The sequence below is a fragment of the Leishmania mexicana genome, chromosome 29, assembly GCF_000234665.1.
Source record: "Leishmania mexicana MHOM/GT/2001/U1103 complete genome, chromosome 29".
NCBI lineage: Eukaryota > Euglenozoa > Kinetoplastea > Trypanosomatida > Trypanosomatidae > Leishmania > Leishmania mexicana.
Genome location: NC_018333.1, coordinates 1,029,103 through 1,056,915, shown reverse-complemented (window position 1 = coordinate 1,056,915; position 27,813 = coordinate 1,029,103). Strand labels below are relative to the sequence as shown.

The window sequence follows — 27,813 nt, the reverse complement described above, 5'->3', positions numbered from 1 at the left end:
ACTGTTGTACGGTGCAACACACGACCTCACGCTGCTTCTCTGCATCCTCTTCGGTCTTCCTGCCTGCTGTTCGCGGCACTCGACTGCTTTCTTTCTCGTCACACACACACACACACGTGCATACGCGCGCGTCAATCTCTACCCCCGCACACACGTGTTCGTCGCCTTCATCGGAAAGGGCAACGGACCCCCCCCCCACACACACACAAAAAGACACCCACCGAGGCAAACTGTATAGGTATATGTATGGAAGGAAAGAGCATAGCGGATAGCGGGAGACAGATCACAGCGGAGCTTCTCAAAAGCGGTGCACACATATATATCCCCGACAGAGCCTCTCCTCCCCCGTCCTCTCCCCTTTTTCTTGCGCTGGCCTCTGCTGAGGTCATTCGCAGCTCTTGACCTGCTAAAGAACGGCGGCAGCAGCGGTGCGGTATAGCTCGTGTTTGTGTGCTCTGCCACCCTCCCCCTCCCCCTGCCCTAGCTCTTCGTTATAGCCGCCGCTAGTTAGTACTTTCTGTCTCTGCTTGTGTTAAGTGTAGAACTCTTTCACCGAGAACTTTGTAGCGAACTCGTTTCCTTTCTCCCCCTCCCCTCTCGCCCTCGCTCGCGCGGCATCAAGGCATAGCTGAGTATTGCGTCCACCTATCGCAGCGCCTTTCCCACTGCGCTCCCTCTGCGAGGTAGCCGCCGTACTGTGTCTCTTTTCTTTTTCTCGGCAACTTCGGTGAGTCACCCGCAACAAAAAGCGAGGAATCAATGAAGAAGACGTTCCCGCTGCTGTGGACCTTTTCAGACAACCGGGGCTACTATGGGCCCCCGGTGTACATGCCGCTGGAGTACGCCAGCCGCATCACGAACCAGAAGCAGCTCGTCTTCACGCACCCTAAAGACCCCAAATACACGTGGAACACCGGCATCGATGAATTGTCTAGTCTCCATCCCGGCATCCTTGGACCAGGGCGTAAGACGCCGCAGCTGAACTACACGAGCCGCGGTGGCATCATCTGTGAAATTCCTCCAGTTCCGGTGTACCGGTCGCATATTTGGTGCATGGGGCACGGCCACTTCATCCTTCAGCACCCGCGCATCTTTATCAAGTGCCCGCGCAACAAAGTAGTCTGCTGCAAGTGGTGCCGTCTCAAGTTTATCAACATGTCGACTGACGAGGACAACGACGACGACTGGTTCGAGGAGGAGCACAAGATCTCGACGACGCCGGAGTCTGAGGAGGACCTGCGGCAGCCGATCCGCGACATGGGTGGTGTGCTGCGCAGCAGCCCGTTTCAGGACGGCAAGGAGCCGGACCCGCATGTGTACCGCTCCGTTTTTGATCCAGAGCGGTACCGCTGGAAACACCCAGGAAAGGCTAACTACGAGGTGCATCCAGCGTACGCCAAGAAGGACAGCGCCCGCGAGGACTGCGGCCATCATTAGCCGACGCCCGCTCCTCTGGAACAAAGCAGTTGCAGCGAAACAACGTCGTACTGGGGAAGGCGCAGGGCGTTCACGTGACGGCTTCCGCGGATCTCTTCGTTTCTCTTTGCGCTGTGCATACAAGTTGTCATCATGCGAGGCATGAACCTTCTCCCTTTACCTCTTCCCGCTCTGTCACACCGCTACATCTGCCAACGACGGTGGCGTACCGTTCCTAGTAGTACACAAAATGCTCAGCGTACATGTGCCCCCTCCCCTCCTCCTCTTCACTCCAGTATGATGGCGCTCTCGACTCTTTTGACCCTCGCTGGCTAGCGTGCCGACTGTGTGTACATGTGCATGTATGCCCTCTTTGTTTTACGCGTTTGTTTGTGTTCTTTTTTTTCGTTAGATTAGCCACACAAGTGTCCACGTGTGAAGCCAATCAGAGCCGCTCTCTCCCTCTCTCCCACGGCTGTGGTGCGTGGCGTTTACGAAGACATAAATGGACAAGAAAAGCAGCGCCGCACGTCAGAGCGGCGTGGGTATATTGGCGAGGCGGGTGTCTTTCTTCCGTCTTTGCTCTTGGTTCTCAGCCGCTGCCCCGCACCTTCTGCATGATAGTCATGTCTGCCATTATTCCCCTGTACCCCTGCTGCCTCCAGGATACGCCTCATGTCATCTCACCAACGTGCTACCCTCTGACCTTTTCACTTTATGGGCACTGCACCCATACTGCTTCCACCACCACCACTTTCTCCTCATTGTGTCGCGCGCACAGACATGTGCGCGGCTGGCCTTCCCCCCCCACTCAGCGCTTCACCATAGTCCAGCCCACCTGCAAATCAACTACAAAAATAAAGCAACAGCACAGAATGGAAGTGTTGGAGTAGAGTGGGACAGCACGCTGCCCTCCCTCCAATATATATATATATATGCAGAGGACACTGATCGAGAAACTACCAAATAAAAAAAAACATAAGTCCGTACTCGAGTATAGCGGCGCGCACACACGCCCCAACGGCAGTGCTAGAGTTGCACATTCCACTCTTCTGGTCGTTTATACAGCAGCCGGAAGAGTGCAAAGAGAAAGAGGCGCACCGCTCGTTTCTTTGGCCTTCTCCCTGGTCATTGAAGCACACCGTCACTGCCGCACGTGCAGAGCCGGCGTACTTGCGGACGGTCACAACTTCCTCCGCTACGGAGTCCGTCGTGCGTACATGCATTTATGTATTTAATATTTATTTCCCCTTTCGTTGCCTCGCGTGTCTTCGTAGCCGTGTCGAGTGCATCATCGGCTGCTTTACTATTGTGCCGCGTTTGTGATCCCTTTTTTTCCCTTGCCGCTCCCCCCTTTTTTCTCTATCGGATACTCTGTTGTTTTCTCCCTACTTCCCCCCTCTCCGACGGAGAGGTTTGTAATTTGTGTTTGGAGTAGTGTTGGTGTGCTGCGAGCAGCATCAGTGCAAGCTAAGAAGCAGGCGTGTCGCCAAACCCTGCCACACACCGGCAGTTGTGCTGCCACTCGATTATTTTCGACGCCATGCCAGCGTTGACCATCGGCTCGACGCTGCCGGACCCTCCCAAAACGGAGGAGGAGCTGCTGGCGGTGCAGAACCTTCTCTCGCGTCTCCAGGCCTCCTTCACTATGCGGCGCATAACCAAAAGAAATGCCGTCCGGCGAAGGATTGTTTCCCTCACATCGGACGGCAAGGCGCTTGAGTACAAGCCCACGAGGAAGTCGAAGCGTCAGCTACTGATCTTTCGTGACCTCTACGAGGTCACGAAGATGGATCCAGCGAGCAAGGTGTACAGGAGGGCGAAGCTGAACAGCAACACGGCTGTCGTCGTCCAAATGAACACGCGCATTCACCGCGGCTGGTGCATCGTCTTCGATGATAAAGCCAGTGCCAACACGTGGATGCAGATGATCGGCTACAAGGTGAAAGGCTGCGCTCTTGCACCGAGCGGCGCGGTGCCCAACGAGGACACTCTAACGGGTTGCATTTGCGCCACATGGGAACGAGCGGATATGAACCGGGATGGCAAGGTCGACTTACAGGAGGCGAAAAAGATGATGGTGCGCATGAATGTCGAGATCAGCGATAATTTGCTGACTGATCTGGTGCGCAAGCACGACGCCTCGGGAGACGGCGCACTCGACCTAGAGGAGTTCACGACACTGTTCATTCAGCTCACACAACACGAGGAACTGCGACCGCTGTTCGCGTCCTTTGCAGCCCAGGTAGACTGGATGACTCGTGCCGAGTTCGATTGCTTTCTCAAGGCTCAGGGCGACGTCCCCAGTGACGTCCTTTTCGACACCCTCATGCCCGACAAGAGCGGCAGAATCACCTTTACCCAATTCATGCACTACCTGCTTAACCCCCGCCTCAACCCCGCCCTCGACCCGGCGCATCAGACAGCGGTGGTCGACGAAATGACGCACCCGCTGAAGGACTATTTCATCAACTCCTCGCATAACACGTATCTCTCGGGCGACCAGTTCCAGTCCTCCAGTCAGATTGAGATGTACAAACGCGCCCTCCTAGCGGGGTGCCGCTGCGTCGAGCTAGACTGCTGGGACGGCAAGGATAATGACCCGGTCATCTATCATGGCCACACTCGCACCTCGAAGATCCGCTTTGCCGATGTCATTGACACCATCCGCCGCCACGCCTTCACCACCTCCCCGTTTCCAGTCATTCTCTCGCTCGAGGTGCACACGTCGGATGAGCAATCCATGATCATGGCAGATCACCTGCGCACCATCCTCGGCGATATGCTTATGACGGCCAAGGACATTCCGGACATGGTCTACACGCCAGAGTCGCTGCGGGAAAAGGTTCTCGTGAAGTGGAAGCTGCCCTACAATGACGTGGAGGACGCGAAGGAGGGGATGGCTGACTCAGTCAACGACAACGACGTTGCTCGGTCACAGTCGCAGAAGGCGGAGATGAGTGCGCAGGGGGGGCTGTCGCACCTGCTAAGGTCCTGCGTCACGGTGGGCGCCTTCAAAACAAGCGACTGGGGCCGGGACGCGGAGCCGTATTACATCCAGAGCTACGTCGAGACTGTGGTGAAGGAGTTAGCGCTGAGCCACCGTGCCGAGTTTATCGGGCAGACCTCGCGCATGATGGTGCGCGTCTACCCGAAGGGCACTCGCATCGGCTCCTCAAACTACAACCCGACCACCGCATGGTCTGTCGGGGCGCAGTTGGTGGCACTTAATTACCAGACGTGGGACGACGATATGCGCTTGAACGACGGCATGTTCTCACTGAACAAGGGCTGCGGCTACGTTCTGAAACCGGATTATCTGCGCAACCCATCGGGTAAGGCAAAGGCAACGCCCTGCACCATCACCGTCACCGTGCTGAGCGGGACGCAGATTCCTAAGCCTTCTCTGCAGAAGAAGGGTGACATTGCTGACCCGTACGTGAAGCTGTCCATCAACAAGCGCGACCGCACCGAGGTGAGGACGTCAGTGGTGCGCAACAACGGCTTGAATCCATACTGGATGGAGACGTTCACCCTCGCCTGTGAGAGCAAAGAAATAGACTTGCTCACTGTCAAGGTCATGGACGAGGACACGACGTCTGCGGACGACTCCGTGTGTGAAATGGTTATTCCGGTGCGTGCACTGCGCACCGGCTACCGCGCCGTTCCCATGAAGCTCTGCAAGAACGGTGCATCGCTTCCCGGGGCGTCTATTCTATTCAAGTTCAGCATTGTAGACCAGCCGCAGGAGTCGTAGTGGGGCGGAGGAGAATGAACGTGTGAACGGAGGACCCATTCGAATCGCATAAAGTTTAGTGTGCGAGCGTGCGTGGGTGTGTGCTCACCTGTCTTTGGGAGTTCGAGGGCCCTTTCTCTGTGTGAGGTGATTCTCCCAGTACATTTTCCAGCGGTCTTTTTCACCTCCTTCGTCCTTGGCATTTCACTACTGCCCCCCCCCCCGCTTCATCCTACCCACCCACCCCATTCGTGATCATCACCTCCTTGGCTCACCTACTCCGCCCCCCCCTCCCCACCTTCCTTCCCTCTCCCACGTGAACGCACACGCGCATGCAGTTTAAGATGTCCTCCCCCTCCATTCACTTTCTCCGCGCCCACCGCGTGTAGGTGCAGTCCACTTTGTCATGTCATTTGACTGCTCATCTCCCACCCTCACCCCACCCTCCTCTGAGTGCCATATATATGTACGTATATATGTATATATATATATATATTTGTGTGTATGTGTGTGTGTGCCGTTGTTTGTCGTCTGCTTCCCTCTCCATAAAACGCCTTGTTGACACTCGATTCTGCTTCAGTCTGCATAGCACCCACGCAAGCGCGCGCACACACACACATTCCGACAGAGGTACGCGCGCTCTCTCCACCTCTCCCCCAACCCTCGCGCACTTCTTATTATTTGCCCTTCCCGGCCTATTTTTTCTTGATGCGCCGTGTTCTTGTTCTGTGGCGACGCTCCACCGTGTGTCGGGAGAGAGTTGCGAGGGGAAGAGGCGAGAGCGTCACTGTGCGGTATGATCGGGCACAGCAGAAAGATGGAAAAAAAAGGAGAGGGAAACGACTGGAAAGTCGTGAGGATCGGTTGTACCTTCTTCACGCCCGCGATTCTCGTTCTCTCTCTCTTACTCCCGGGCTCGTCCTCTTCTTTTTTCGAATGCACACGAATCAATCTGATCAGCCCATCCGTACTGCGTGCTTCACATCGACGCGCACTCGTCGCCCTCAACCTTTCCTGCTTCTTCTATTACGGTGTTTGCTTGACTGTTTGTGAATGAATGTGTGTGTGTGTGTTGCTAGACTCGCCTCAATCGCCTCACTCCGAGGAGGTCACTTCAACTGCCATCCCTCTCCTCGTTTTGGCACTGGAGCGCTGGAAGCTGTCGACACCTCACCCATATCTGAATTTGACCAGTCTTTTTTTTATGTTCCGATGCATCTACCTCTCCGACTCCGCCCTCGCTCGCTGTCTTCTGTTGTTCTCTATCGGTTAATCTGCCTGATGGCGGGGGCACACTTCTCAGTGCGTGGTATCTCAGGGTTCCGTACTCTCACCCTGTGGGGGAAAGCCAAGCGGCCCTCTCCTATTGCCTGCCAAATGCCGAACCACCTCTGGTAGTGACAGGGTCAAGTGCCGATGACGTAGGGAGGTCAGAGCGATGTATCGCTGCTGATGTCGGCGGTCAGGTCCTAGATTGGCGTTGCGTCGGTGCGACCTGCGACTTTGCACAGGCTTGTACCATCCATGTGATGGCCAGCGTGTCAGAATGACTCGAACGCATCCCACCAGGCCGTCACACTGCCTGCGGATAAGCCTGAGAGCCACCCCGAGGGGAGGGGGGGGGACGCATCAGGTGGCGGCCGGCACCATGGGAGCAGGTTGCCTCGCAGCCGGCTCAGCGGGTGGGTGGGTGAAGCTTGAGGCCAAGGCCGCGCTCAGATGCCTGACTCTGTGCATTGATGTAACGCACGTGTCTACGACATGCTTCACACCACGCGACGAGGCCTGTGGCAGGGCCGGTGGGGAAGAGTGGAGTTCAGTTCATGCCGCAGTGCAGAGAAAGAGTTCGTTGGAAAGTGTCGTCGGTTAAGGTCCTTCTTTGTTTTCGTTATAGCCTCCCAATTCCCAACCCTTTTTTTTCTTAGGCTAAACGTGCTTCCCTCACCCTCTCTATATTAACCTCTCCCCCACCCCCTCTCGCGCCTCTATCCCTGACCCTATATTTCTTACCCCACTCGCGTCTCCTCGTTGCTTTCGCTTGCAAACTGCACCTGTCTGTGTCCTTGTGCCTGCGCGCACACACCCCAACTAGCAGCACACAACAGCAGGGCTCTTCTAGTGCGCACTTCTCTTCTTGAACACTAGTTGATCACCGAGAAGGAAAGCGAACTTCAACCATGGAAGTTAAACGTAGGCCCCCACCCCACCCTTCTCTTCACCTCTTCTTGTCTGCCGGCACGCACGCACGCACGCACCCCCTCCTGCTCCTTGTTGCCACAGAAAAGAGCGGGGGAGGGGAACGGTGGGCAGTTGCTGGTTGGACTCACGTTTACAAAGTGTGAGGCAAATTCATAGCCTCGGTTTGCTCTCCACCGCTATCGCACTTCCTTTTCCCCCCTCCAGCTGCGGTCACCTTCCGTGGAGGCGAGACGCCGTGCTCGTCTTTGCGCCACACGTTGCTGCGCACAATAGCACCCTTGCACCACTGGGCTCTCTCTCTACCCCTCCGTCTTACGTTACTCCGCATCTCGAAACCTCCTCCGGCAGAGTCGCACGTACGCATTCGGCGTGCCACCTCGCCGCGTCAAGCACTTCGCTTTTTTTTTCTGCGTATTTGCATCCACTAGTATCCCCTCTCCCACCCACCACCACCACATCCCCGCTCCGTCCTCCACTCCATCACGCAAGGCTTTCCAGTGCAAGCAGCGGTATCCGTTTTCTGCGCAACGGTTGCTGTTATTCCTCCTGTTGCCACATTCTCTGTTTCGCTCACCAATACAGAATCACGCATCGGAAGGTCCTGCTCACACTTACGCCGATGCTGCAGACCTGTGTACCACGGCTGTGCGCCGTCCTCTGTGTGATGGCGGTCCTCGTTCTGCTGGGCTGCGGGACAGCCCGAGCGCAAGAAAGCTGCGGGACCACCGCGTTGTGTAAGCCGTATGATACGAACGGCCCTTTGTGTGCGCGAAAAAAGCGGATGAATCTCCGCTTCATGTTGGAAACCTCCAGGGAGAACAACTTCACGGTCGGCACCCAGGTACACCACCTCGCCACCTACAGCTTCTGCCCGATTGTAGACCAGCTCTCCTCCTTCACGCTGGTCGGCGCACCCTTTATGGCCAGTTGCTACGCTACCAAGCAGGAAACAGACGATGTGGTTACGGATCACCTCTCCATGGACATGGAGCCTCGGTATCTCTCCGTCTACGGCTTTGGTGCCTCGAATAGCACGCTCTATCCCGAGAGAAGGGTCTCCACGGGAACCGTTCTGATCGCCGTGAACGGCACTGATCACGCCGGCGTCTCCAATTCCGTGGGCATTGTGACGATGCTGTCTCTGGAGATAGGCCTCCACAACGGCTTATTCAACTATGTCGGGGCCGCCGCGGCATCCGAGACAATGGTTGCGAATCCCAACTACGACCCCGTGCTGTGCAACAACAGCATCATACCCCCCGCGGGCATCAATCACTGTGATCAGAATATCATCATTCCGGTGGCAGCGACGGTGGTGCAGCCAGCCAAAGTGGGCTTTACTCCGACGTGCAACGCCGAGGATGTGTGCATGATGGGAGATCCTAGTGTGTATACGTGTATAGGCGAAGTCCCGGGGCAGAAGAACTGCGGCGTCTATAGGACGAGCCCTGCTGAAATTCGTAAGTTGCAGATGACGGTGTGGGTATCGTACTACGGCACAGACGGGCGGCGGAATGTGCTCACAAGTGGTGGCAGAAACCCGCTCAACTACCTTTCCTTTCTCAAGGAAAACGCGCTCCAGGCCTTAGCCAACAAGATCGACTCCCTTTTCCACGGAAATATCCCTGATTGAACCTTGTGAGTGTGTATCCCTGTGCGTGTCAGTCGCTGCTGCCCATGATACTACCCACACGCTGAGAGGGCGGGAAGGGGAGGGGGGCGGAATACGAGGAGGACGGCGAGGCTCATGGAGAGAAGAGGCACCGCGGTGAAGGACGCGCCCATTCCCCCATTTACAGCGCGCTGTTGTTTTGCCGTCGCAGTCGTCGTTTTTTTCTTTGCCTTGGGAAGAGGGAGGGGGACTCCATTCTTTTCCCTTAGCACTGCGCAACTCTCTTGCTCTTCCGACTGAGTCCCTCCACCGTATACCCTCGTTGCAAAGCCGCCGTTGTTGTTTGCCATGTTTTCCTTGTTTTCTGCTGTCTGCATGTTGCTTCTTCTTTCTCACCTTCTCCGCATATTCCTCCCAGTCCTCAAGACCCCGCGAGGACACTCACGAGTGCGCAGAGAGGATCGTCGCCACCGCTCTGGCTTTGTATATGCACGTGTGTGTCTGTGCTGGTCTAACAGTCACCGTGCTCTAGGGAGCGTGGGCCTGATCAAGAAAGCACGCTTTATCGGACGAAGCGGCAGCGTGCTGCTGCACATGACTGCCTTCTCATCTCCGGTCTAGTATGCGCCTGCGGGCATACGATCCTGTGAAGGCTCTCGAATGGGGTGACACCTCGAGTATCGCCTCCACCTCCCGTAGAGGTCATGGATGCGTTCCCCAATTCCATCCCGAAAACACACCCGATCGATGTGTGTGCGTGTGTGTGAGGAAGACGTCTTTCTGTATGCCAAGTACACCGGTCACCTTGTGCCTCTCCGTCTGTGTCTCTGTGTTGTGCACAAACAAGCGACCACACGCGCCCACACACATGCCTCCACGGCTCAACGCTTCCGTCTCCCTCTCTCTCTGCTGCGTGTGTGTGTGCGTGCAGGGTGTTGAGGAAGGCGCGCCACTTCCTCCTAAAAGCCAGTGGCGGCACCCCTGACCATAACTCGTCCTCTTTTTCGGCAGCTGCACTGCCCCGGTGCACACCACACGTAAGCCTGACCTCCGCTCACACTAGCTCGCTGCTCTTGCGCAGTAGGCACGGACTCCCTTTCCCCGCGCGGACGAACACGCGCGCTCATAGAGAAGGACCTAGTGTCGCAGGGCAGAGGTGGTTGGGTATGCCGATCTCTGCCAACTCCCTTGTTCGTTGGAGTCTTGCAGCAGTCGGCGTCTCGGGGGCAGGACTGGGCGGCACCTACGTGTACAAGACATACTTTCATCAGCATCCAGACCGAAATGAGAAGATAGTGCAGCTGGCTGCCATCGCTCTCTCAGGAGAAGTCGTCGACAAGTCCCTCCACGATCCAGAAGTGCTATCGCAGCTGCGCACGTTTGGACTGCAGGTCCTCACGCACCCCGTTGTGGTGGCCCACCTTAAGAAGTTCTTTATCCACGAGCTCACAGATGACACACCGACCCGCGCTGCGCTGCGTACCTTTGTCGTGCGCGACGTCATTCAAGATGCATGGGTGAAGGAGGAGCTCATCGGTGTTGCAGAGGACCTCGTAGACTCTGTTAGGGATAACCCTGACTTGTTTCCAAACCGCATTCTCGCCCAGATCGGCGCGAGTGCGCTGGAGGGGCTGCAGACGGACGAGTTTTGGTGGGCCGTGCGCCGAAACAGTAAAGCGGCTGGCTGGGTCGCTTTCATTGGCCCCCCGCCCCACGACATGATCTTCGAGGCACCATTCTGATCAACCCGGAAAGATAAACTCGTGCTCACCCACGGTCAGAGTGCGCGTCCACCTTTGGACGCGTCCGTTGTTCGTCGTGGGTTACATCATCTACCACTCTATCACCCACCCACCATCGTCCCGTCCTACCAGGTGGTGGCAACTTCACCCTTCCCCCTCTCCCCCACCCCACCGCGAGCGCTACCTCCGCTCACACACACGCGTACCAGAACAGTCACGCCTTCGCTTCGTGCAGCCTCTGTATGCACGGCTTCAACCAAAGACGCACCGATGAACGTTGCTACTTTACCGGATGCCCAATAGAAAGAGGATGTGCCTGAGCGCGCCCGGGAGAGAGAAAGCAAGCCTTGCGGGGCTGTGAACGGCGTTCTTGTGCGAGAAGCAGCTCAGCGGCTCTCTGCAGACACCACTACCCCCCCCCCCTCCCTGTGCTTCTTGTCACGTGTGTGCACGTCACCCACCGCCAAACTGCTTCTCCTGCCCCCCTGTTCCTCTCATGCCATTCAGGGGTGGGGGAGGAGGTGGGCCTGCAGTGGACCCTCACCGCGACTTTCTCCCTCTTCCCCACTCCCCTCTGTCCCCCCCCCCGTGCCTCTGCCCCACTGAGCACATGCCCGCACACACACACGGATGGGTATAGCGCGCACAGCAGCAGCATTGACAGCGCTGGGGGGAAGAAAAACGGGCTAAGCTCGGCGATGCACATGTGATGGGCCGTTTCTTTACCTCGCTTTGCTTGAATGGCGTGAGGACGTCTGACAATGTGTCGCTGCACGTGGTGGATGCGCAGACGCTCTCGCTGAACGGGAAACTAGTGGCGGCCGACGATGTGGTCGAGCTCGCCTTGCCGAGCAAGTTGGCGACCGCGATGATGTCATCCATGGTAGCAGCGCCGGCGTATGCCTACTCCATGTTCTTCTTGTTAGGCTCTCAGGTGCATCACGGACGACTCGGCGACGCCGTCGTCCACTACATCATCCGAGATCAGGCCCGCCATCGTTCCGCCCTTGATGAGCGTCAGATCGCCTTGCGGCCCGTCGTGACAGCACCCGAGGGCCGGAATGGTACCAACGCAGCGCCCCTGCAGTACGAAGAGTGTCTCATCTTTGCCTACGAAGACGGCGCCACGGCCTGCGAGACCCTTCGCGCAAGCGACGCTGCCGAGACAGTCGACGAGGTGCTTCGCACGCTGCGCGTCATCTCGCTTGCCGTATTCAAGTACAAGGAGAACAAGACATGTGTGGTGCTTGTCGGCTCTCATCTTTCGACGGCACACATGGCGGCACTGTTGCTGGCATCGCACCGGCACGTCTTCCTATATATGGATGAGTCCATGTCAGCCGAGGAGATGCTGGCAACCACGGCCGAAATGCAGCAGGTGCGAGACTCTCTCCTTTCCTTTTCGACCCCCCTCACAGTGGATGCGGAGCGGGCATGGCGGACGGTCGGCAGTAGCGACAGCGGTGCGCCGCCTCTTCACATGAGTCGTACGCTTAATGCCCTGGCCCACACGGACGGGGAGTACGAAGTGCTTCTCGCGGCGGTGTCGCGGGAGTGGGCCGAGCAGCAGGAACAGCGCTTGACGCGGCGCCCACATGGAGCGGCCACCGCTCCAGGCGATGGTGAAGCTGGCTCTGTACCGCTACCAAAGACGTTCCAACGAGAACTGGAGGAAGCGCGAGCCGCGCAACGTGACGCCGAAGACGCGCTGGCAGATCAGCGCCGCGCGCATCGCAAAGAGGTGATGCTTCTCCGTGCGGAGCTCGAGAGCGTGCAGCGGAGCGGCGACTACACCGCCGTCTCGGAGTCGCCGAGCGGGTCTACCGTGAACGGCAGAGCCGTATCGCACACCTTGTTGCACTCCCTCCAGCAGCAACAGCACAGGCACCACCATCACTCGAGTGATGCCGAGTCGAGCGCCGTCGTATCGCAGCTGCAAAGGGCTCTTCAGGACGCGCGCAAAGCACAGCAGTTCGCTGAGGAGAAGGTCCGCTTGTTGGAACTGCGGCAGTCGCTGACGTCGGGCAGCAAAGGTGCACCCACTGCGGCAGGGGACGCCAGCGGCGCCGTTACCTCCCCGCGACCATCTCTGCGTCTGCAACCGTCCAGGGTGACCAGCATTGCAGCGCCCAGCCCTTCCGCGGCGGCACCGCCCGCCTGGGAGCAGAACCTTCTCAAGCAAGAGAACACAGCGCTCGTCGCGGAGTTCCAACGCAAGGAGAGGGCGTGGCAACAGCAACTGCACCAGGCTTTGGCTGAGGCGGCACAGCTGAAGCAAGAACGAGCCAACATGGAAGCTACGCTGCAGTTGCAGTCGCAGGCAATTGCGGCCGCGCAGCAGGCGCTCGTGGACAACCGCGTAACACAGGAGCAGGAGATGAAGCAACTGCTGGAACGTGTGCGAGTGCTTTCTCAGGAGTCCCGCTCTCGGCGCCGTAATCAGACCCAATCCGCTGACACAGACCAGACGCGCGGGTCTCAGGCAGGGGGTGATGTGCGTGAAGCAGGGGTGCTATCGCCCCCTGCCCATCTCTCTCGCCCACTACAGCGGCAAGCCACGCCTGAGGTGTCGCCTGTCGATTCCCCCAGGTCGAAGACTACAGCGTCCATCGGTGGCATCATGAGCCCGGATCGCTGACGTCGTGGGGACTGAGGCCTTCTCTCTGCGATCGAGTCGCCACCGCATGTCTTGCGCTCTCCGCCGGTGTAAAGAGTAGTGGTGAGGCGGGTCAGAAGGCGAGTGTTCTGCGCTACTCTGCCGCAGATGCATCGGCTCATGCGCGTGCAAGTGAAGTTGCACCGCGCCCCACTCACTTCTACTAGTGTATCATTACCGTGCGCTCATTAGTGGGTCATGTGAGGTGGATAAGGAAGGAGAGCCTCACGTACTCGTAGATATTCTGCAGGTCTGCTTCTGTGTAGGTGTGTGCGTATGCGCATGCTCACCCATGACGTAGGGGGTGTCGGTGGGAAGCGGGAGGGGGGTGGGAAGCCGCCCCGACAAAACCAGCCGCGGCATGCACATGGACGGAAGCGCACTGTTTTGCGGAAGAGGACCAGCTGGAGAATTACAAGCCGCTAGCAGATCATCGTACATGCTCGACCGTCATCTAGTTTTCTCCCGTTCTCTCTTCCCTTGTTTCATCGTCGGCGTCACCGGACGTTGAAGTATGGGGCCATGCAACGTGGAAATGTGCGAGGGAAAGCAACCCCACGCTCACTTGTGTACGCGCGCGACTCGACACGCCGTGGTTCCCCGCGGGCGATGGCGACAGCAATACGGCATCACGTGAGCCGGTGCGTGTGTGTTGACCCTCTTCCCAAGCCGACCTCGTGGCAGGTCTTTCCACTCCATCTGCACCCTCTCTCCTCTTCACCTGTGCCTTCCCTCCACTCGCCCGCTGTCCCTCACCTCACACAAGTCGCGGACGACGACAGCACTAAAGGGAAATTGTAGCACACACACACACACACAGACGCACCTACGGGCAAAGGCGTCAGCAGACGACTAGATTCCTCTCCTTCCCTCCCTCTTACGCGCCACACCCCTAAACCCTACTTGCTGGGGCCTCGCCCCTTCTTTCCTCGACACAGGCTCACACACACACACACACACAGACACACAGACACACACGTATTCAAGCACATTGACCACCCCTGGCGAAGATTCAGGCACGCCTTAAGTCACCTCCTCCTGTTCATTTCTTTTTTTTTTCGTTTGCTCTCTCCGCTTCTTATAGTGTATCACAGGTGTGTCACGCACCTTTGCTGTCCCTTGCCTGCCCGCTCCCCCATCTGTGACCAACGCTCTTCATGTGTGCTCTCCCTCCATCTCGCTGTGGCTTTGCACGTTCGAGTAAACATCATCTTGCGCTCCTCATTGTTTTGCGTCCATTTACCGCCGCCTGATTCCTTGCATGGTGCAAGCTGCCCTCAACTTCATTTTGCTTTGTGTGTATGCGTGTATGTGTGTGACGCAGTCCTTGGCAGCTTCCTCCCCCTCCCCTCCGTATCTCGTATAGTCCTGGAGACTGGCGTCGACGTCCTGCAGTAGCGTCCAAATATGACGTCCAAAGCAGCCGTCAACGGCAGCTTTGGCTCCTCCGCCAATGCAGTGCAGCTCATCTCAACACAGCGAGGCCGAAAGGTGTACTGCGTGCGAGGGCAGAACTTCGACATCGATGACACCTACACCGTGACAAGTGTGATCGGGCACGGCGCATACGGTGTGGTGTGTGCTGCGTTAGACGACCGCACGTTTAAAGAAGTGGCGATAAAGCGTGTGAGTCGCGTGTTTGAAGACTTGATTGATGGCCGCCGCATATGGCGCGAGATACTCCTTCTCCGCATCCTCAAAGAGTGTGGGTGTCGAAACGTTCTCCGGCTGATTCGTGTGCTGCCACCGCGAGACCCCATCATGGAGTTTCGCGACCTGTACTTGGTGACGGACCTCTATGACATTGATCTTTTCTCTATAATTCGTCACAACAAGTGCGAATCAATAGACCTGCTGCGTCGCATCAGCGTACGGGTGCTTCGGTGTCTGGCGGACATGCACTCTATGGGCATAGTGCATCGCGACATCAAGCCCAGCAATATTCTGTTGCGTGACGAGAAGAATGCAGAGGAGGCGATAGTATGCGACTTTGGTCTAGCGCGCGCCGGCCTGCACAAATTGAGTGAGCCACTAGACTTGACAGACTACGTTGTCACCCGGTGGTACCGGCCACCGGAGCTGCTGCTCATGTGTCCGTACAGCTACCCGATCGACGTTTGGGCGGTCGGTTGCGTCATGGCCGAGTATGCCATGCAGAGACCATTGTTCGCCGGCCGCGACTATATTCACCAGCTTCAGTTTGTGCTCTCTAGCATTCCCATCACTGGCGTCGACTTTATCGAGCGTAGCAGTAGCAGCTCCGGACTGGCCAATATGAACGAAATTGCCAAGAAGTGCAAGGGCACCCGACCGCTGCCGCAGCTGCTGTCGAAGCTGCCAAAGGATGGGCTGGAACTGGTCACAGAGATGCTCGCCTTCGAACCAGACAAGCGCATTACCGCGCAGGAGGCGCTCAAGCATCCCTTCTTCAGCAGCGTTGGTGGACCAGATTGCAAGTCCTACCCAGCCCCTCCAGAACTAGACCTCGGCTTCGACATGCACGCAGAGGTTTCCGAGTGCCAGCTGCGCCGCGCCATCTGGGACGAGGTGCAGTACTACAAAAAGTAGTATTGCATCGTCAGCAGTATGCCTTAGGCAGACGCACACACGCGCACACACACACGCGCATGCACTAACAAGCTCGTGCCGTTAACACCAACGAGAGGCGCACTTGCATTTCTCTTCATGATGCGTGTATGCCTGTGCGCGTGTGTGCTGGGATAAGGGCGGGTGGGGTGGAAACACGCCGAGGCTTCTCTTCTTTTCCTTTTCTCGCTGCTTGCACAACACCGTTCAAGAGGCCAATCGGATGCGGTGTGGCCGCGTGCCACGGATGATGATGAAGAAGAGTGGCACTCGCGGTGGCGTGCTACCTCCTAGCACAGACTCGTTGCATGCCCGCATGCCTTCTTCCTCTGCTCTGTTTCGCTCCTCCCCCCTTCTTTTGTGGCCGTGCTCGCACTAGGCGAAAAGAGGACAGCACAAATGGGTGAACGCCGAGGGAGCGCTCGCAGACACACGCACGCGCGCACCCAGCGTGTGATTTGTTTGATTCATGCGCCCACCACCGTCGTGCCTCTCACCCATTCAGCTGTGTTTCCTGCTGTTTGTTTCTCTGCAGCTACGAGGAAAGGCTGTCACATAATGTCGTTGTCGGAGTTGGTAGTGGAGTGGCGGCGACGGTGGCGACATGTGAGTGATGTGTGTGTGTGTGTGTGTGTGCGTGTGTGTGCATACCTGAGAGAGGGGGAGGGGAGGAATGCGAAAAGGCTGAGAGCATGCCGTCTCCCCCTCCCGTATCCACTGTGTGTCGGCGAAGATGAAGCGCTCCGTTGTGTGGTGTTTGATTTCGTTCCTGCTGGGTCTTTGGCGGCTCCTTTTGTGTGGGTGTGCTTCTCTCCGTGGGATGGCAAAGCCCACGTGTCTCTCTCCCCCTGCCTACCTCTCTGTACGCCTGTGTCGAGGGCGGAAACCAATGGGGAAAGGAGAGATGGGCAAGAGGCACGGTGGGCAAAAAAAAAAGAAGGCCCCAGGCGCACACATAGACTGACACTGAAACACAAATCTTCTGTCGTCGGCGGCCTTGCTTGGCCCCCGTGGATAGGTCGAATGAAGCTGAGTGGCGCGACCGTCACACACAAATACGCAGGTATGTTCGTCAACAGCACACAACGGAAAGACGAGGAGGGTACGTCCGTCGGTGAGGAGGCCGATGTTTTCATCTCTCTCTCTCGTACTCTCCCTCCCGCCCTCATGCAGTCGCTGCATAGAGCGTTGGAAGTACTGGAATAAGGTGCCTCGCGACGACAGTCACTACAGCTGTGCCGTTCGATGAAGGGGGAGGGGGAAGGGGATGAGAAGAGATCGCATGATGGGGTTGGCTCGTATGGCCGCACTGCTCTGCCGCCGCATGGTGTCATAGTGAGTGCATGTGTTAACGTGCGTCTGTGCATTGTGTCGCGTCTATTGTGTGCGATGGTGGTGATAGACGAATCTCTCTCTCTGTGTCTCTCCTCCTCCAACACCACCTACCCCGTCAACTTTGACCCTTGTCCAACGCACGCACACAAACGGCACGCGCGCGCGCCATGCACTCTATGCGTGCACACGTGGCCATCCTACCACGTCCACAACAACCGTAAATATGCCATTGCCAGCACCGGTGTATCATCCTTTCGTATTTACCCCGTCATAGTATCTTTCGTTGCTCTTGTTGTTTGGAGGAGAAGGTCTTTGTTGTGTTCTTCGTGCCTCTGCCGCGCGCCTCGCCGCTTCCCTGTCTCGCTCTGTCTGTCTGTCTGTCTCCTCTCCCCCGCGTTGGTTCCATTTTCCGTGTTCGCGCGTTTGTGCGTCTGTGTGCGTGAGAAGACGTCGCTCTCCCTCCCCCCTCTCATCCCACCCCGCCTTGAGAACACACCGAAGAAACCGAAGAGGTGGAGGGCGGAATCGATAACGCCGACAAGCAAGAGGGACTTGCGAGCGCCCCCTGTCAGCAGCCGTCGCAGCAGCAAGCGCATACGAAAACAAAAGCTGTATACACGCACACCAAGTAACGGAAGAAAAAATGTTTCTTTGCTACTTGTTGATGGCCGACCTCTTCGTGCGCGCCTACGCCATCTTCAAGTGGCTGTGGGCGTGCGTGGCGCAGACGTTCGACCGCTACACCGCGCCGGCGATTCAGGTGCCGCTGCCGGAGGTGAAGTTCACGGCGGCGCCGGCAGCGGAACCTCTCCACCCCCGCTCCGCAGGTGAGGGCAAGATTCAGTGCTACGATAAGGGCACGAATGTCCCCATTGGCACCGTGAAGGCGTTCACGCCGGCGGAGGTGCGCGAAGTGGTGGAGAAGGCCCGTCAAGCGCAGCAGGTCTGGGCCCTCACTCCCTTTTCTACCCGACGCAAACTGCTCTTCGCGCTCATGGACTACATCCTCGCCCACCAGGAGTTCATCTGCCAGACGGCCTGCGTGGAGTGCGGCAAGACAATGATGGATGGCACGTTAGGTGAGATGCTGACCACGTTCGAGAAGCTGCGCTGGACTGCAGCACACGGTGAGGAGGTGCTGCAAGAGGAGGTCCGTGATGTCGGTCTCATGACAATCCACAAGCGCGCCAGCGTGCGGTACGTGCCCTTCGGCGTCATTGGGGCCATCGTCTCGTGGAACTACCCGTTCCACAACATCTACGGTCCCATGGTCTCCGCCCTCTTCGCCGGTAACGCCTTCGTCGGGAAGGTGTCGGAGTACTCGTCCTACTACGCCTCCTACTACGAGTCGATCGTGAAGGACGGCCTGCGCCAGCTTGGCTACTCGCCGGATCTCGTGTCCTTTCTCACGGGCTTCGCGGAGACGGGCGAGGCTGTCGTGTCGTCGGTAGACAAGCTCACCTTCATCGGGTCCCCTAACGTTGGGAAGATCATCATGCGCAACGCCGCGGCAACGCTAACACCGGTTGTGCTGGAGCTCGGCGGCAAGGACCCGGCCATCATTTGCGAGGATGCTGACCTGGAGCAGGTGATCCCTGTCGTGATGCGCGGCAACTTCCAGAACTGCGGGCAGAACTGCGTCGGCCTCGAGCGCATTCTTGTGCAGGAGAAGATCCACGACCAGCTGGTGCTCGAGGTGACTCGCCTGACGCGCGCCCTCACCCAGGGCCCCGCCTCGCAGGGCCAGTACGACCTCGGCGCCATGACGATGGGCAAGGCGGCCATCCCGAAGATCCAGCAGCTGGTCGACGATACGGTGAAGGCAGGCGCCACCCTCATTTGTGGCGGCAAGACGACGAGCGACCAGTTCTACCCCGCCACGATCCTGACAAACGTGGCGCCAGACATGCCAATCGCTCAGGAAGAGGTGTTCGGTCCCGTGATGGTCATTATGAAGTTCAAGACGGATCAGGACGCCGTGAAGATGGCTAACGCGTGCGCCTACGGCCTCGGCTCTAGCGTGTTCAGCACCGACATCCCGCGCGCGCAGGCCATCGCCGATCGCATCCGCACAGGTATGGTGAACATCAACGATTTTGGCATCAACTATCTATGCCAGTCGCTGCCGTTTGGTGGCGTGAAGATAAGCGGCTTCGACCGCTTCGCTGGTCGCGAGGGCCTGCGAGGCAACTGCATCGTGCGCGCCTCCACGGCTGACCGCATCCCTGGCGTAAAGACAACCATCCCGTCGATCCTGCAGTACCCCATCAGCCCGGCCGCCTTCACCTTCATGGAGAACCTCGCTCAAGTGATCTACGGCCGCCTGCCGCGCATGGCCACCTCGGTCACCAAGCTGCTCGTCATCAAGCCGGGCAACAGCACCGACAAGAAGAAGGCGTGATGGGCAGTACCAGCAAAAGACGGAGGAGTAGGCTAGAAGCGCCACCACCGCATCCAACGACGATGCCGATCAAGCTCCCTTACTCTTCGACTACCAATATGACAAAAAAGGTGTCACTGCCTCCGCGGCACCGGAGGCACAGCATGAGAGCAGCCGAGTGCTAGACAGTTGGCAGACAAGCGTCATTTTCGGATGACGTACATGCGCGCGTTCGAGAAAGGCTGATTGCAGAAGAGGAGGGGGGAGGTGTACCCGTTCCGAGGAGTGGGCCCTAGGCGGGCGCGACGCCCTCTTGTCGAGCGTCCTTCCCTCCTCGGGTGTTCATTCATCTTACGAGGGCCGTTGTGTGGTTACGTCTGCGTGTATGGGAGGCCGGCGCCTGCGCGTTGCCTGTGTGCAAACGGATGCGTCATGGAAGCACAGAAATGAGTGAGGAGGGGCGTGTGTGTGTGAGGGGGGGGGTAGAGAGAAGTGACACCGCGCACACAAGCGTACCGTGAATGCGACTGCGGAAGAGAGATCGTGAGGCAACGCCAAGGCAAATGGAAAAGAAAAGGCTCTTCGTCTGCAAAAAAAAAGAAACAAGGGTTGTGGAACGCGTGTGTGAGGTTCTCCACACGCCACTGTGCTTCCTTGCTTTGGTCGTCTTTCTGCTCTACCTCGGCACTGGTGTATGCGCGGGTGGGTGTGTCGGTGTGGGCAGATGCCATGCTCGCCGATGAAGACACACGCACACCTTTCCGCTCGTATGGGAGTGCGGAGGGCAGGCAGACAAAAAAGGACAGCTTTACAGAGGAATGGGAAGGTGAAGCCCAAAGTGGCCCAGGAAGAGCAGCGTCTGCTACAGTGGCTTCCACAGCTGGAGCGGCGACGAGGAGTCATGAATTGGGAGAAGAAAGGCGCAGACCGCTGACGACGCAGGCCAGTGCTGTACTGTCGCTTGCCTGTCGCCGTCTCTCGACGGGGTGAAAGTTTTTTTTTTCGATCCTCCGTTCCCCTACCACCACCACCACCGTCTCTCACACATTCCGCGTCGCGCTCTGCCGTCCTGCGCTTCGCGCATATTGTTGTTTTCCGTCGATGCCTCTTTCCTTTTCCCTTCTGTCTTTATACCCCTCCCCTTTTTTCTATAATGTAAAAGATGAAGCGAAATGCGCGCGCGCGGACCTCCCCCCCCCCCCCACAAACACATACCTCCCTCCCTCAACTCGGCACCCGTCGAGACAAGTCGAAACAAATACATCAAAGAAAAATACGAAGCATCCACAGCCCGTACGGCCCTGGAGTACTCTGCTCAACAAGGCCTAGTGATGTTACGCATTGGCGCGTAGGCAGCAGGCGGTGGTGTTCTCCTGCGGAAAAGCGGAGGGTCACACCACTGGCGGGGGCAGAGCGATGCTTTTCCGCGAGTCTTTTGATACGCATGAGCCAGCATCGTCCTCTTCCCATTTTTTTTCGCCTCTCGGACACCAGCATCTCACCCTCTTCTCCTTCCCCTCTTGCCCTGCCGTGCTCACGCGCATACTTTTTCCTTCATGTTTTATCTTGCGCCACTGGAACACAAACGAACAAGAAAGCGCAGGAGAAGGGCAGCGCAGTCGTTCCTGCACGAAGATACAAGACACACACACGCACATCTCGTCCTTGCTCATGTCGGTGTTCCCTGGTCTGTGTGGCGATGTGGCGACAACGAACTACCGTGTCTTTTTGGGCACGTTGCCGAACCTCGCCGTTGAAGAGCGCTTTTTGCGTCAGCTGCAGCCAGTGTTTCCGTGGTACGCGTCACGCAAGCACGTGAAGGAGCAGGCCAGCGAATTTCTTGAGATCGACCTCGCTTCCTGTGACCCGGAGCTGCTGCTGCGCTACACCCATGTCTACTACGTGAGACGGCAGCTGTACGACGAGCTGGTGGATCGACAGCTAACACTGATGGAGACTGGCAAGGCGGCCAAGGTGGCCGACAGTGCACTGCTCACGTGCCTTGCGGAGGTGAATGCGACCATCACGCCTCGCCTGCAATACGAGCTGCACCTTCTGCAGCAGGCCAAGAAGGCGTGCCGGCTGCCGCAGCGTCGTGAGCTCAACCCTGACGCCGCTCTCGAGGCACATGACTACCTGTGTATGATGCGTGTTGTGGAAGAGGACGTGGCTGGAGTACCGGATGCGGAAATGCAAGCACGCGCGTACCTGCCGCGCGAGGTGCTGGAGACAAAGGTAACGGAGCTGGCGGCCATGGTCTTTGGCGACGGTAGCTCTGCTGCGAAGGGCACATGTGCAGCGTTGGAGAGGAAAGAGCAGAAGTTGTTGCAGCGCATGATCCCGGCGGACTACAACAAGGTAGGCGCCGTGGAGAAGCTCCGTCCTGTCGACGTCACAGCCCTGTATCGCTTCACCGGCGAGCGGGTGTGTGGGCGGCCAGCATGCAAGCCGTTCGCGCGCGCGCTGTGGGGGCACGTCTTCCGGAAGGTGGGGTCACACCCCCTGTACCTGCAGCGTGCCTCCCTCTACTGGGCACGCCACAGCGGTCTTGACCCGCAGTCGGCCACCTCGACGATGCCAGCCGACCTTGCCACGGCGGTGTGTGCCCAGCAAACGCTGTTTCCGGCCCTGAAGTACCGCTGCCAGTATTTGTACACCTCCCCGGATATGGCGCGACAGCAGTGGCGCACAGGCCATGTCGTGCCGCTGTTGCGCCTGTTTCCTCTCCTTGGGGCCCCTGCCGCCGAGGACCTCGCTGCCCAGTTGGTCGTCGAAGGCGAGTGGGCCAAGCTAGGCATCGAGGCGGACACCAACCTGCTGCAGGGCACGGTGCTGCGGCAGCTGAAGGATATGGTTGAGCAGGTAAGCGCGTTGTATGAGAGCGACGCCGGTGCGGTGCTGAAGCGTGTGGAGGATGGGGCGAAGGTACTCTGCCCGTCTCTCTCAGAGCGGGAGTTGCTGATCATGCGTGGCGCACCCGAAGACACTAGCAGAGAGGTATCCGCAGCTGCTGCTGCGGGAAAGGCGAACGCGGCACCAGCGTAAGGATGCGTGAGGGTTGAGCTAGGATGGTGTGCAGTCACACCCATGCGCGCCGCCAAGGAGAGACAGTGGAACGAAGTTGAGCGCGCGCGCATCGGAGTGCTGTTGAGGATTTTGTTGTGTGCATCCCACGGTTGCGGGTCGACGCGTCCGTAGGTGAGGCGAGTGGCTTGCTGATTGCTGTTTGCGCTTTCACACAAAGGGGAGGCCCACACGCCTACATGCGGGCAGCGTGCGCAGCCCCCTCTCCCCTCTCCCCTCCCCTCCTCTCCCTTCGTCTGGGGTAGTACGGGTACAGACAGGAGGTGAAAAGAAAAACAAAGAGACCGGCTGCGTGCGTGTGGCACCCACGAAAACACACACACGCACACATAAACACGCGAGAGCGTAAAGATGGTCGAATCAGTTGCCTTGGAAAGGGGACGGGGGAGGAGGAGGCGACCACCTGTGCCCTCGTCGGCTTCTCATCGTGGACCGTGCTTGTGACGCTGTGGCTTCGCTTTTTTTTTCTGAACTTCGAGAAGGCGTCATATCGGCATGGACGACCTTCTCCCCCTCTCTCTCTTGCCTGCCACCATCACTCCCTTGCGCACTTCCTCGCTCCTCTTCAATGTCTTTGCTATTATAATGGTCCCTCCTCCGCCTCCTTTCTGGTCATTATCGGGTGGCGCACCCGCTGTCAGACGTGCTGCGCTCTTCTCGTCTTCCACCTTCTCTGCCTGTGAAGGTTTCGGGCGGTCATGAAAGCGGGAGGTGGTCTGGCGGCACTGCTGGCTCAGACGGTGGTGGCGGGCGACGTGAACGCCTGTTGTGGCGTGCTGCGGCGCGTTTTTAGTGAAACACTGCAGGAGGACCGCAGATTGACGGCGGTAGCCTCGAACGCAGCGCGCAGCGTGCGTTGTCGTGGTCACTATTCGGCCGGAACGTTCTCGTCTCTTGCCACAGCGCAGGCAGCCGCGACAACCACGCTGTCTTCCTCCGCATCCTCTTCTTCCCTATCATCCTCTTCAGCCTTGGCGGCCTCTAGTGGACACAATGATGTCGTGAATTTTGCCCGGTATGCGCAGCACCAGCGCGCCCAGGCGCACTCCTTTGCCAACGCAGCCGCCCAGGCCGTGCTACGCACCAGCTTTGTGCCACCTGATGGTGTTCAACCTGAGGCGGTGGCAGCGGCGGGCACGAAAGGGCACCAAGCAGATGCGGAGGTCCCTCGATCGCATCGAACCTCCTCCTCTCTCGGCGCATCGACGGACATCCCCATCGCTCAGCGAGTCTGGAAGCTCGCCAGGAGCACTCTGACGACCGACTCGGCTCTTGTGAAAACCTCGTCGCTGCATGTGCTCTGCCACACGGCTCAACGCACCGGCTACTGGGAGGAGGCGCTGCACTTCTGCGAGTACTTGCCGCAGTCACCAGCACCGTTGTTTCTCTCCTCCCTCCTGCGGCCAGACAACGTGAGCCCAATTCTCCGACACTGCGCCACGCGAGGCTGGGCGTTAGACGTGACGAACGCGATTCGAGTACTGGCCGAAGAGCACGGCAGCTGGTCGGCGGCCTTGGTTGTGGCGCAGGACGCCGAACACCGTCTCCCGTGTGGCGAGGCCTACTCTCTTGGCGTTCTGGTGCCGTATCTCGCCGCGAGTGGGGCGACGGCGCAGGCGCGGCAGCTCTTCGAATCGGGACTGGCGCACGGCGCCCTCATCGATCCTGTTCTTGTGCAGCAGCTTGTCATGCAAACAGCCACGCTGCGGCAGTGGGAAACATGTCTGCACATGCTGCAGTGCCTCTACAGCACCCAGGAAACCGCGCAACTGCTGCCCGCCGATGCGGACTTCTTCTGTCGGTTAATGGAGGTGTCACCTGGATGGGTCACCTCGCTGCAGCTGCTGCACATGGCGCGCGCCTCCGATGTGAAGCCGAACGAGCGCACCGTGGCCATCTTGCTGACGCAGTGTGACCAAGCCGGCGCGTGGCGCGAGGCGGCGGCGGTGTACGACATGGCTGTCAAGGAGGACTTTATTGACAGCCTCGCCGTCGGCTCAACCTATCACACGCTGGTGCGATCTTTCAGTGCGATTCAGCAGTGGCAGAGGGCGCTGGAGGCACTCTCGTGGATGTCGAAGGCGGACGACGCCTCGCTGACCGCTGGCATGACGGAGCTGGTGACGCTGTGCGAGCAATCAGGGCAGTGGGAGGCGGCCCTCTCCGTCGGATCCACGCTCATGGATAGCGGCGTACATTTGCTCTCGACACACACTTCCATGGCGCTTCTCTTTCTCTGTGCCAAAGGTGCGCAGTGGGAGTTTGCCACGCGGCTCTTCGATGGTCAGCTCCACGACGTCCGCGTCAGCCCACACCCACTCTCCCTCTGCGCTGTTATGCAAGCATGTGTGGCGGCGCGGCAGTGGGAAGCGGCGTTGCGCGTCTACGACGCGGCGAAGTCCTCGCAGCCGCGCATGGTAGTACCACCCCTCGCCCACCGCATCGCCGTCAAAGCATGCGTGGCGGCTGGCAAGTGGAACCTGGCCATTGCGGTGCTCGACGCCACGCGCCAGGATGGGTTGCCGCTGGACAACTACAGCCAGCGCCTGGGTCTCTGGGCTGCCGCTATTCAAGGGCAGTGGGAGTTATCGCTCGCATTTTTTCAAGGCATCCCACGGCGCTCTCGTACCCCGCAGGACCGCATGATGGTGCGCCGTGTGACGCGAGCCATCAGTCCAGCTGTGGACGCCATCGCTCTACGCTTCCTCCAGTCGCACTAGTTGCGGCTGCTGCTGAAGGCTTGATGCAGCAAGACGGGGGAAAGAGGGGGAAGACACGATGGTGGACGCTGGAGGTAGTCTCGTGATGACGCCAGTCGGCAGCCTCTCTCCTTCCTGTGTCTCACCGCACATCGTACGGAAGCGCCATTCCCATTTTCTCACACGCGCTTCCCCTGCCCCCCCCCACACACACCTCGAATGCATATCTAAGACCCCACGTGTAACACGGTGCACCTGCTAAGCACGCCCCCCCCCCCACACACACACGCATAGAAGCAGCGTCACCCCAGACTCTTGCCACGTACCTCAGAAGGGAAGCGTACTCCGCAGTAAGCTCGAGAACGCGTGCCAAAGTTTTTGCACCTCCATCGTGCCTCGTATCCTCTCTTTTCTCCCATTGATCGATGAACTCTTGTCTGACATGCGCACAGGTGTTGACTCGCATCACCATCCCCGCCACCCTGCCCTTTCTACCCATTCTCTCTCTCGCTTTCCCCAGCTCCTCCACGATTCCTCGCCTCTCCTGCACCCACCAAGGCCCCTCCGTTGCGACGAGTCAACCGCCAAGGAGGAGAACGCTGAGCTCCGCCATGCCCCGGCGGCGCTTTTCCGGAAGAGGGTCACGTGACGTGGTTCTCAAAAGAAGGTTGGTGTGAGTCATATCATGGTCGCCGCCGTCAGCATCGCCGCGCGGCGGCTCTCATCGCATGCCCTGTACGGTGTGGGGCTGTGCTTTTCAGGTCTGCAGTGCCCCTCCTGCGTCGGTTTCATCACAATTCCCTGAAGCGTCATCATTGCAGCAGTCACGAAGGCGTCGCATCCAATCAACGGCGTGGCGCTGGACGTGGAGAATGTGCAGATCTTCCGGCGTCGCCACCTGGCGTTCACGACCCATGGACTCCATGGCGCCGCCGGCTTCACCTCCCGCGCCAAATGCGCGCAGGGTAGCCTCCTCGCGTGCATGCGGAGGGACTTACGGGCCTGTGTGGCGCAGCAGCACTGTGGAGCGGAGTCGAGTCGAAACCGTCGTAAGCGTGAGAGGAAAAGCGCAGCGCTTTGGCGTGGGTGTACATCCTCATGCTCACAGTGGGGCATGATTACAAGGATGCACTTGGCTAAATCCCTCGCTCGCGTGTCTTCGCGCCCTATAGGCCATGATGACGGTGTTCATCCCTCCTCACGTGCACTGTTTGTCGTTCTCTTTTTTCTTTTTCCTGTATGCCGTTGCTGCTGCCCGCCGTCTGCCCTTGCCACCTCTGTGCAGGACTCCTCACGCACCACATGGCGTATGTGCGCATCTCACACCCCTCCCTATGCCTTCACCACCACGCTGGCAATGATGGCTGCCGCTACAAAACTGAATCGTCAAGTCGTCGGCGCTGAAGGACTGGCCGTTCGTGTGAGGACAGGCGTTGCACGCCCCCCTCCTCCTCCTCCTCCCATTATCCGTCTCCCGCTCCCTTCCCCCTTTTTTACTTCTCTTTGTTGGTTTGCCGCGCGTGCGAATGGACGTGTGCGCGCTTCTCCTTAGCCTTTTCGGCCGTATACCTACATACACACCAAGCCCCCATGAGACCGGCGGATGTTCTCCTTGTTGAACGACTGGGCGGAGTCCGCCGCCGACGCTGTCAAGAGCGTCTCTAGCAAAGGCATCGACATAGTCCGACAAACAGGCGTGCTGGATGCCTTGGAGAGCGTGTCGGTGGACCACAACTCGGCCACCGCGGCTGCAGCACCGCAAGAAAAGACGCTGAGCGTACCGAACATCATGACGCCGCCTCCCACGTGGGCAGGCAGCGAGGAGGAGTGGGTGTGGTGCGTGGAGGCTGCTTTGCGTGACCCCAATACGTGCGCCCTTACCCCAGCCACCTTGCGCGTCGATGCCTCGCTGTGGGAGGAGCTGAAGACGACCGTCGCGCACCTCCTCGAAGCCCCGCCACCGCCTGGAAAAGCCGACTCGCCAGCGCCCACGCCAACGGGTAATAGCACCGAAGCGTCAGCGGCTCTGGCTGCGACACTGCTCGAGCGGACCGGTGACGCGTACACCCCTGCCGCAGACCTGGTGATGTATATTCAGGAACATTACGAGGTGTATCAGGTGCGTTCCTACACTGTGCCGCGCTTCACCTCGGACGAAGACTACTGGTTGAACATTGGATGGCGCATCGACTTATACCGGCAGTGCGTCAACGCGGGGCAGCTCTTGACATTGATGCAGACCCTGTCACGCCTGCCGCAGCCGCTGCGTGATATTGCCGCGGCGGCGAGCAAAGCAGCAACGGCCAAGGCTGAAGCGGTTGGAAGCGCGCCACATGAAGGCGGAGGCGATGCCTGCCAAAATGACGAT

The 27,813-nt window shown here is 58.6% G+C and overlaps 10 protein-coding genes across 10 annotated transcripts; all 10 read left to right on the top strand.

Moving 5' to 3' along the window:
• Window positions 1-759: 759 nt before the first annotated feature.
• On the top strand, window positions 760-1,437 carry LMXM_29_2960 (conserved hypothetical protein; the record flags this gene model as incomplete). The annotated part of the gene is made up of 1 exon (XM_003877391.1): window positions 760-1,437. The coding sequence occupies one exon, from the start codon at window positions 760-762 to the stop codon at window positions 1,435-1,437; it is 678 nt and encodes a 225-aa protein (XP_003877440.1).
• A 1,522-nt stretch (window positions 1,438-2,959) lies between these two features.
• LMXM_29_2950 (phospholipase c-like protein) lies at window positions 2,960-5,173 on the top strand (the record flags this gene model as incomplete). The annotated part of the gene is made up of 1 exon (XM_003877390.1): window positions 2,960-5,173. One exon carries the CDS (start codon window positions 2,960-2,962, stop codon window positions 5,171-5,173), a length of 2,214 nt encoding a protein of 737 aa, XP_003877439.1.
• Window positions 5,174-7,970: 2,797 nt separating this feature from the next.
• On the top strand, window positions 7,971-8,984 carry LMXM_29_2940 (conserved hypothetical protein; the record flags this gene model as incomplete). Its single annotated transcript, XM_003877389.1, has 1 exon — window positions 7,971-8,984. One exon carries the CDS (start codon window positions 7,971-7,973, stop codon window positions 8,982-8,984), a length of 1,014 nt encoding a protein of 337 aa, XP_003877438.1.
• Window positions 8,985-10,129: 1,145 nt separating this feature from the next.
• LMXM_29_2930 (conserved hypothetical protein) lies at window positions 10,130-10,705 on the top strand (the record flags this gene model as incomplete). Its single annotated transcript, XM_003877388.1, has 1 exon — window positions 10,130-10,705. One exon carries the CDS (start codon window positions 10,130-10,132, stop codon window positions 10,703-10,705), a length of 576 nt encoding a protein of 191 aa, XP_003877437.1.
• Window positions 10,706-11,981: 1,276 nt separating this feature from the next.
• LMXM_29_2920 (conserved hypothetical protein) lies at window positions 11,982-13,343 on the top strand (the record flags this gene model as incomplete). Its single annotated transcript, XM_003877387.1, has 1 exon — window positions 11,982-13,343. One exon carries the CDS (start codon window positions 11,982-11,984, stop codon window positions 13,341-13,343), a length of 1,362 nt encoding a protein of 453 aa, XP_003877436.1.
• A 1,425-nt stretch (window positions 13,344-14,768) lies between these two features.
• On the top strand, window positions 14,769-15,929 carry LMXM_29_2910 (putative mitogen-activated protein kinase 5; the record flags this gene model as incomplete). The annotated part of the gene is made up of 1 exon (XM_003877386.1): window positions 14,769-15,929. The coding sequence occupies one exon, from the start codon at window positions 14,769-14,771 to the stop codon at window positions 15,927-15,929; it is 1,161 nt and encodes a 386-aa protein (XP_003877435.1).
• A 1,996-nt stretch (window positions 15,930-17,925) lies between these two features.
• On the top strand, window positions 17,926-19,683 carry LMXM_29_2900 (putative aldehyde dehydrogenase; the record flags this gene model as incomplete). The annotated part of the gene is made up of 1 exon (XM_003877385.1): window positions 17,926-19,683. The coding sequence occupies one exon, from the start codon at window positions 17,926-17,928 to the stop codon at window positions 19,681-19,683; it is 1,758 nt and encodes a 585-aa protein (XP_003877434.1).
• A 1,650-nt stretch (window positions 19,684-21,333) lies between these two features.
• LMXM_29_2890 (conserved hypothetical protein) lies at window positions 21,334-22,707 on the top strand (the record flags this gene model as incomplete). The annotated part of the gene is made up of 1 exon (XM_003877384.1): window positions 21,334-22,707. One exon carries the CDS (start codon window positions 21,334-21,336, stop codon window positions 22,705-22,707), a length of 1,374 nt encoding a protein of 457 aa, XP_003877433.1.
• A 737-nt stretch (window positions 22,708-23,444) lies between these two features.
• On the top strand, window positions 23,445-25,466 carry LMXM_29_2880 (conserved hypothetical protein; the record flags this gene model as incomplete). Its single annotated transcript, XM_003877383.1, has 1 exon — window positions 23,445-25,466. The coding sequence occupies one exon, from the start codon at window positions 23,445-23,447 to the stop codon at window positions 25,464-25,466; it is 2,022 nt and encodes a 673-aa protein (XP_003877432.1).
• A 1,582-nt stretch (window positions 25,467-27,048) lies between these two features.
• On the top strand, window positions 27,049-27,813 carry LMXM_29_2870 (conserved hypothetical protein; the record flags this gene model as incomplete). Its single annotated transcript, XM_003877382.1, has 1 exon — window positions 27,049-27,813. A coding segment is annotated over one exon (765 nt), but the record flags the coding sequence as incomplete, so codon positions are not given.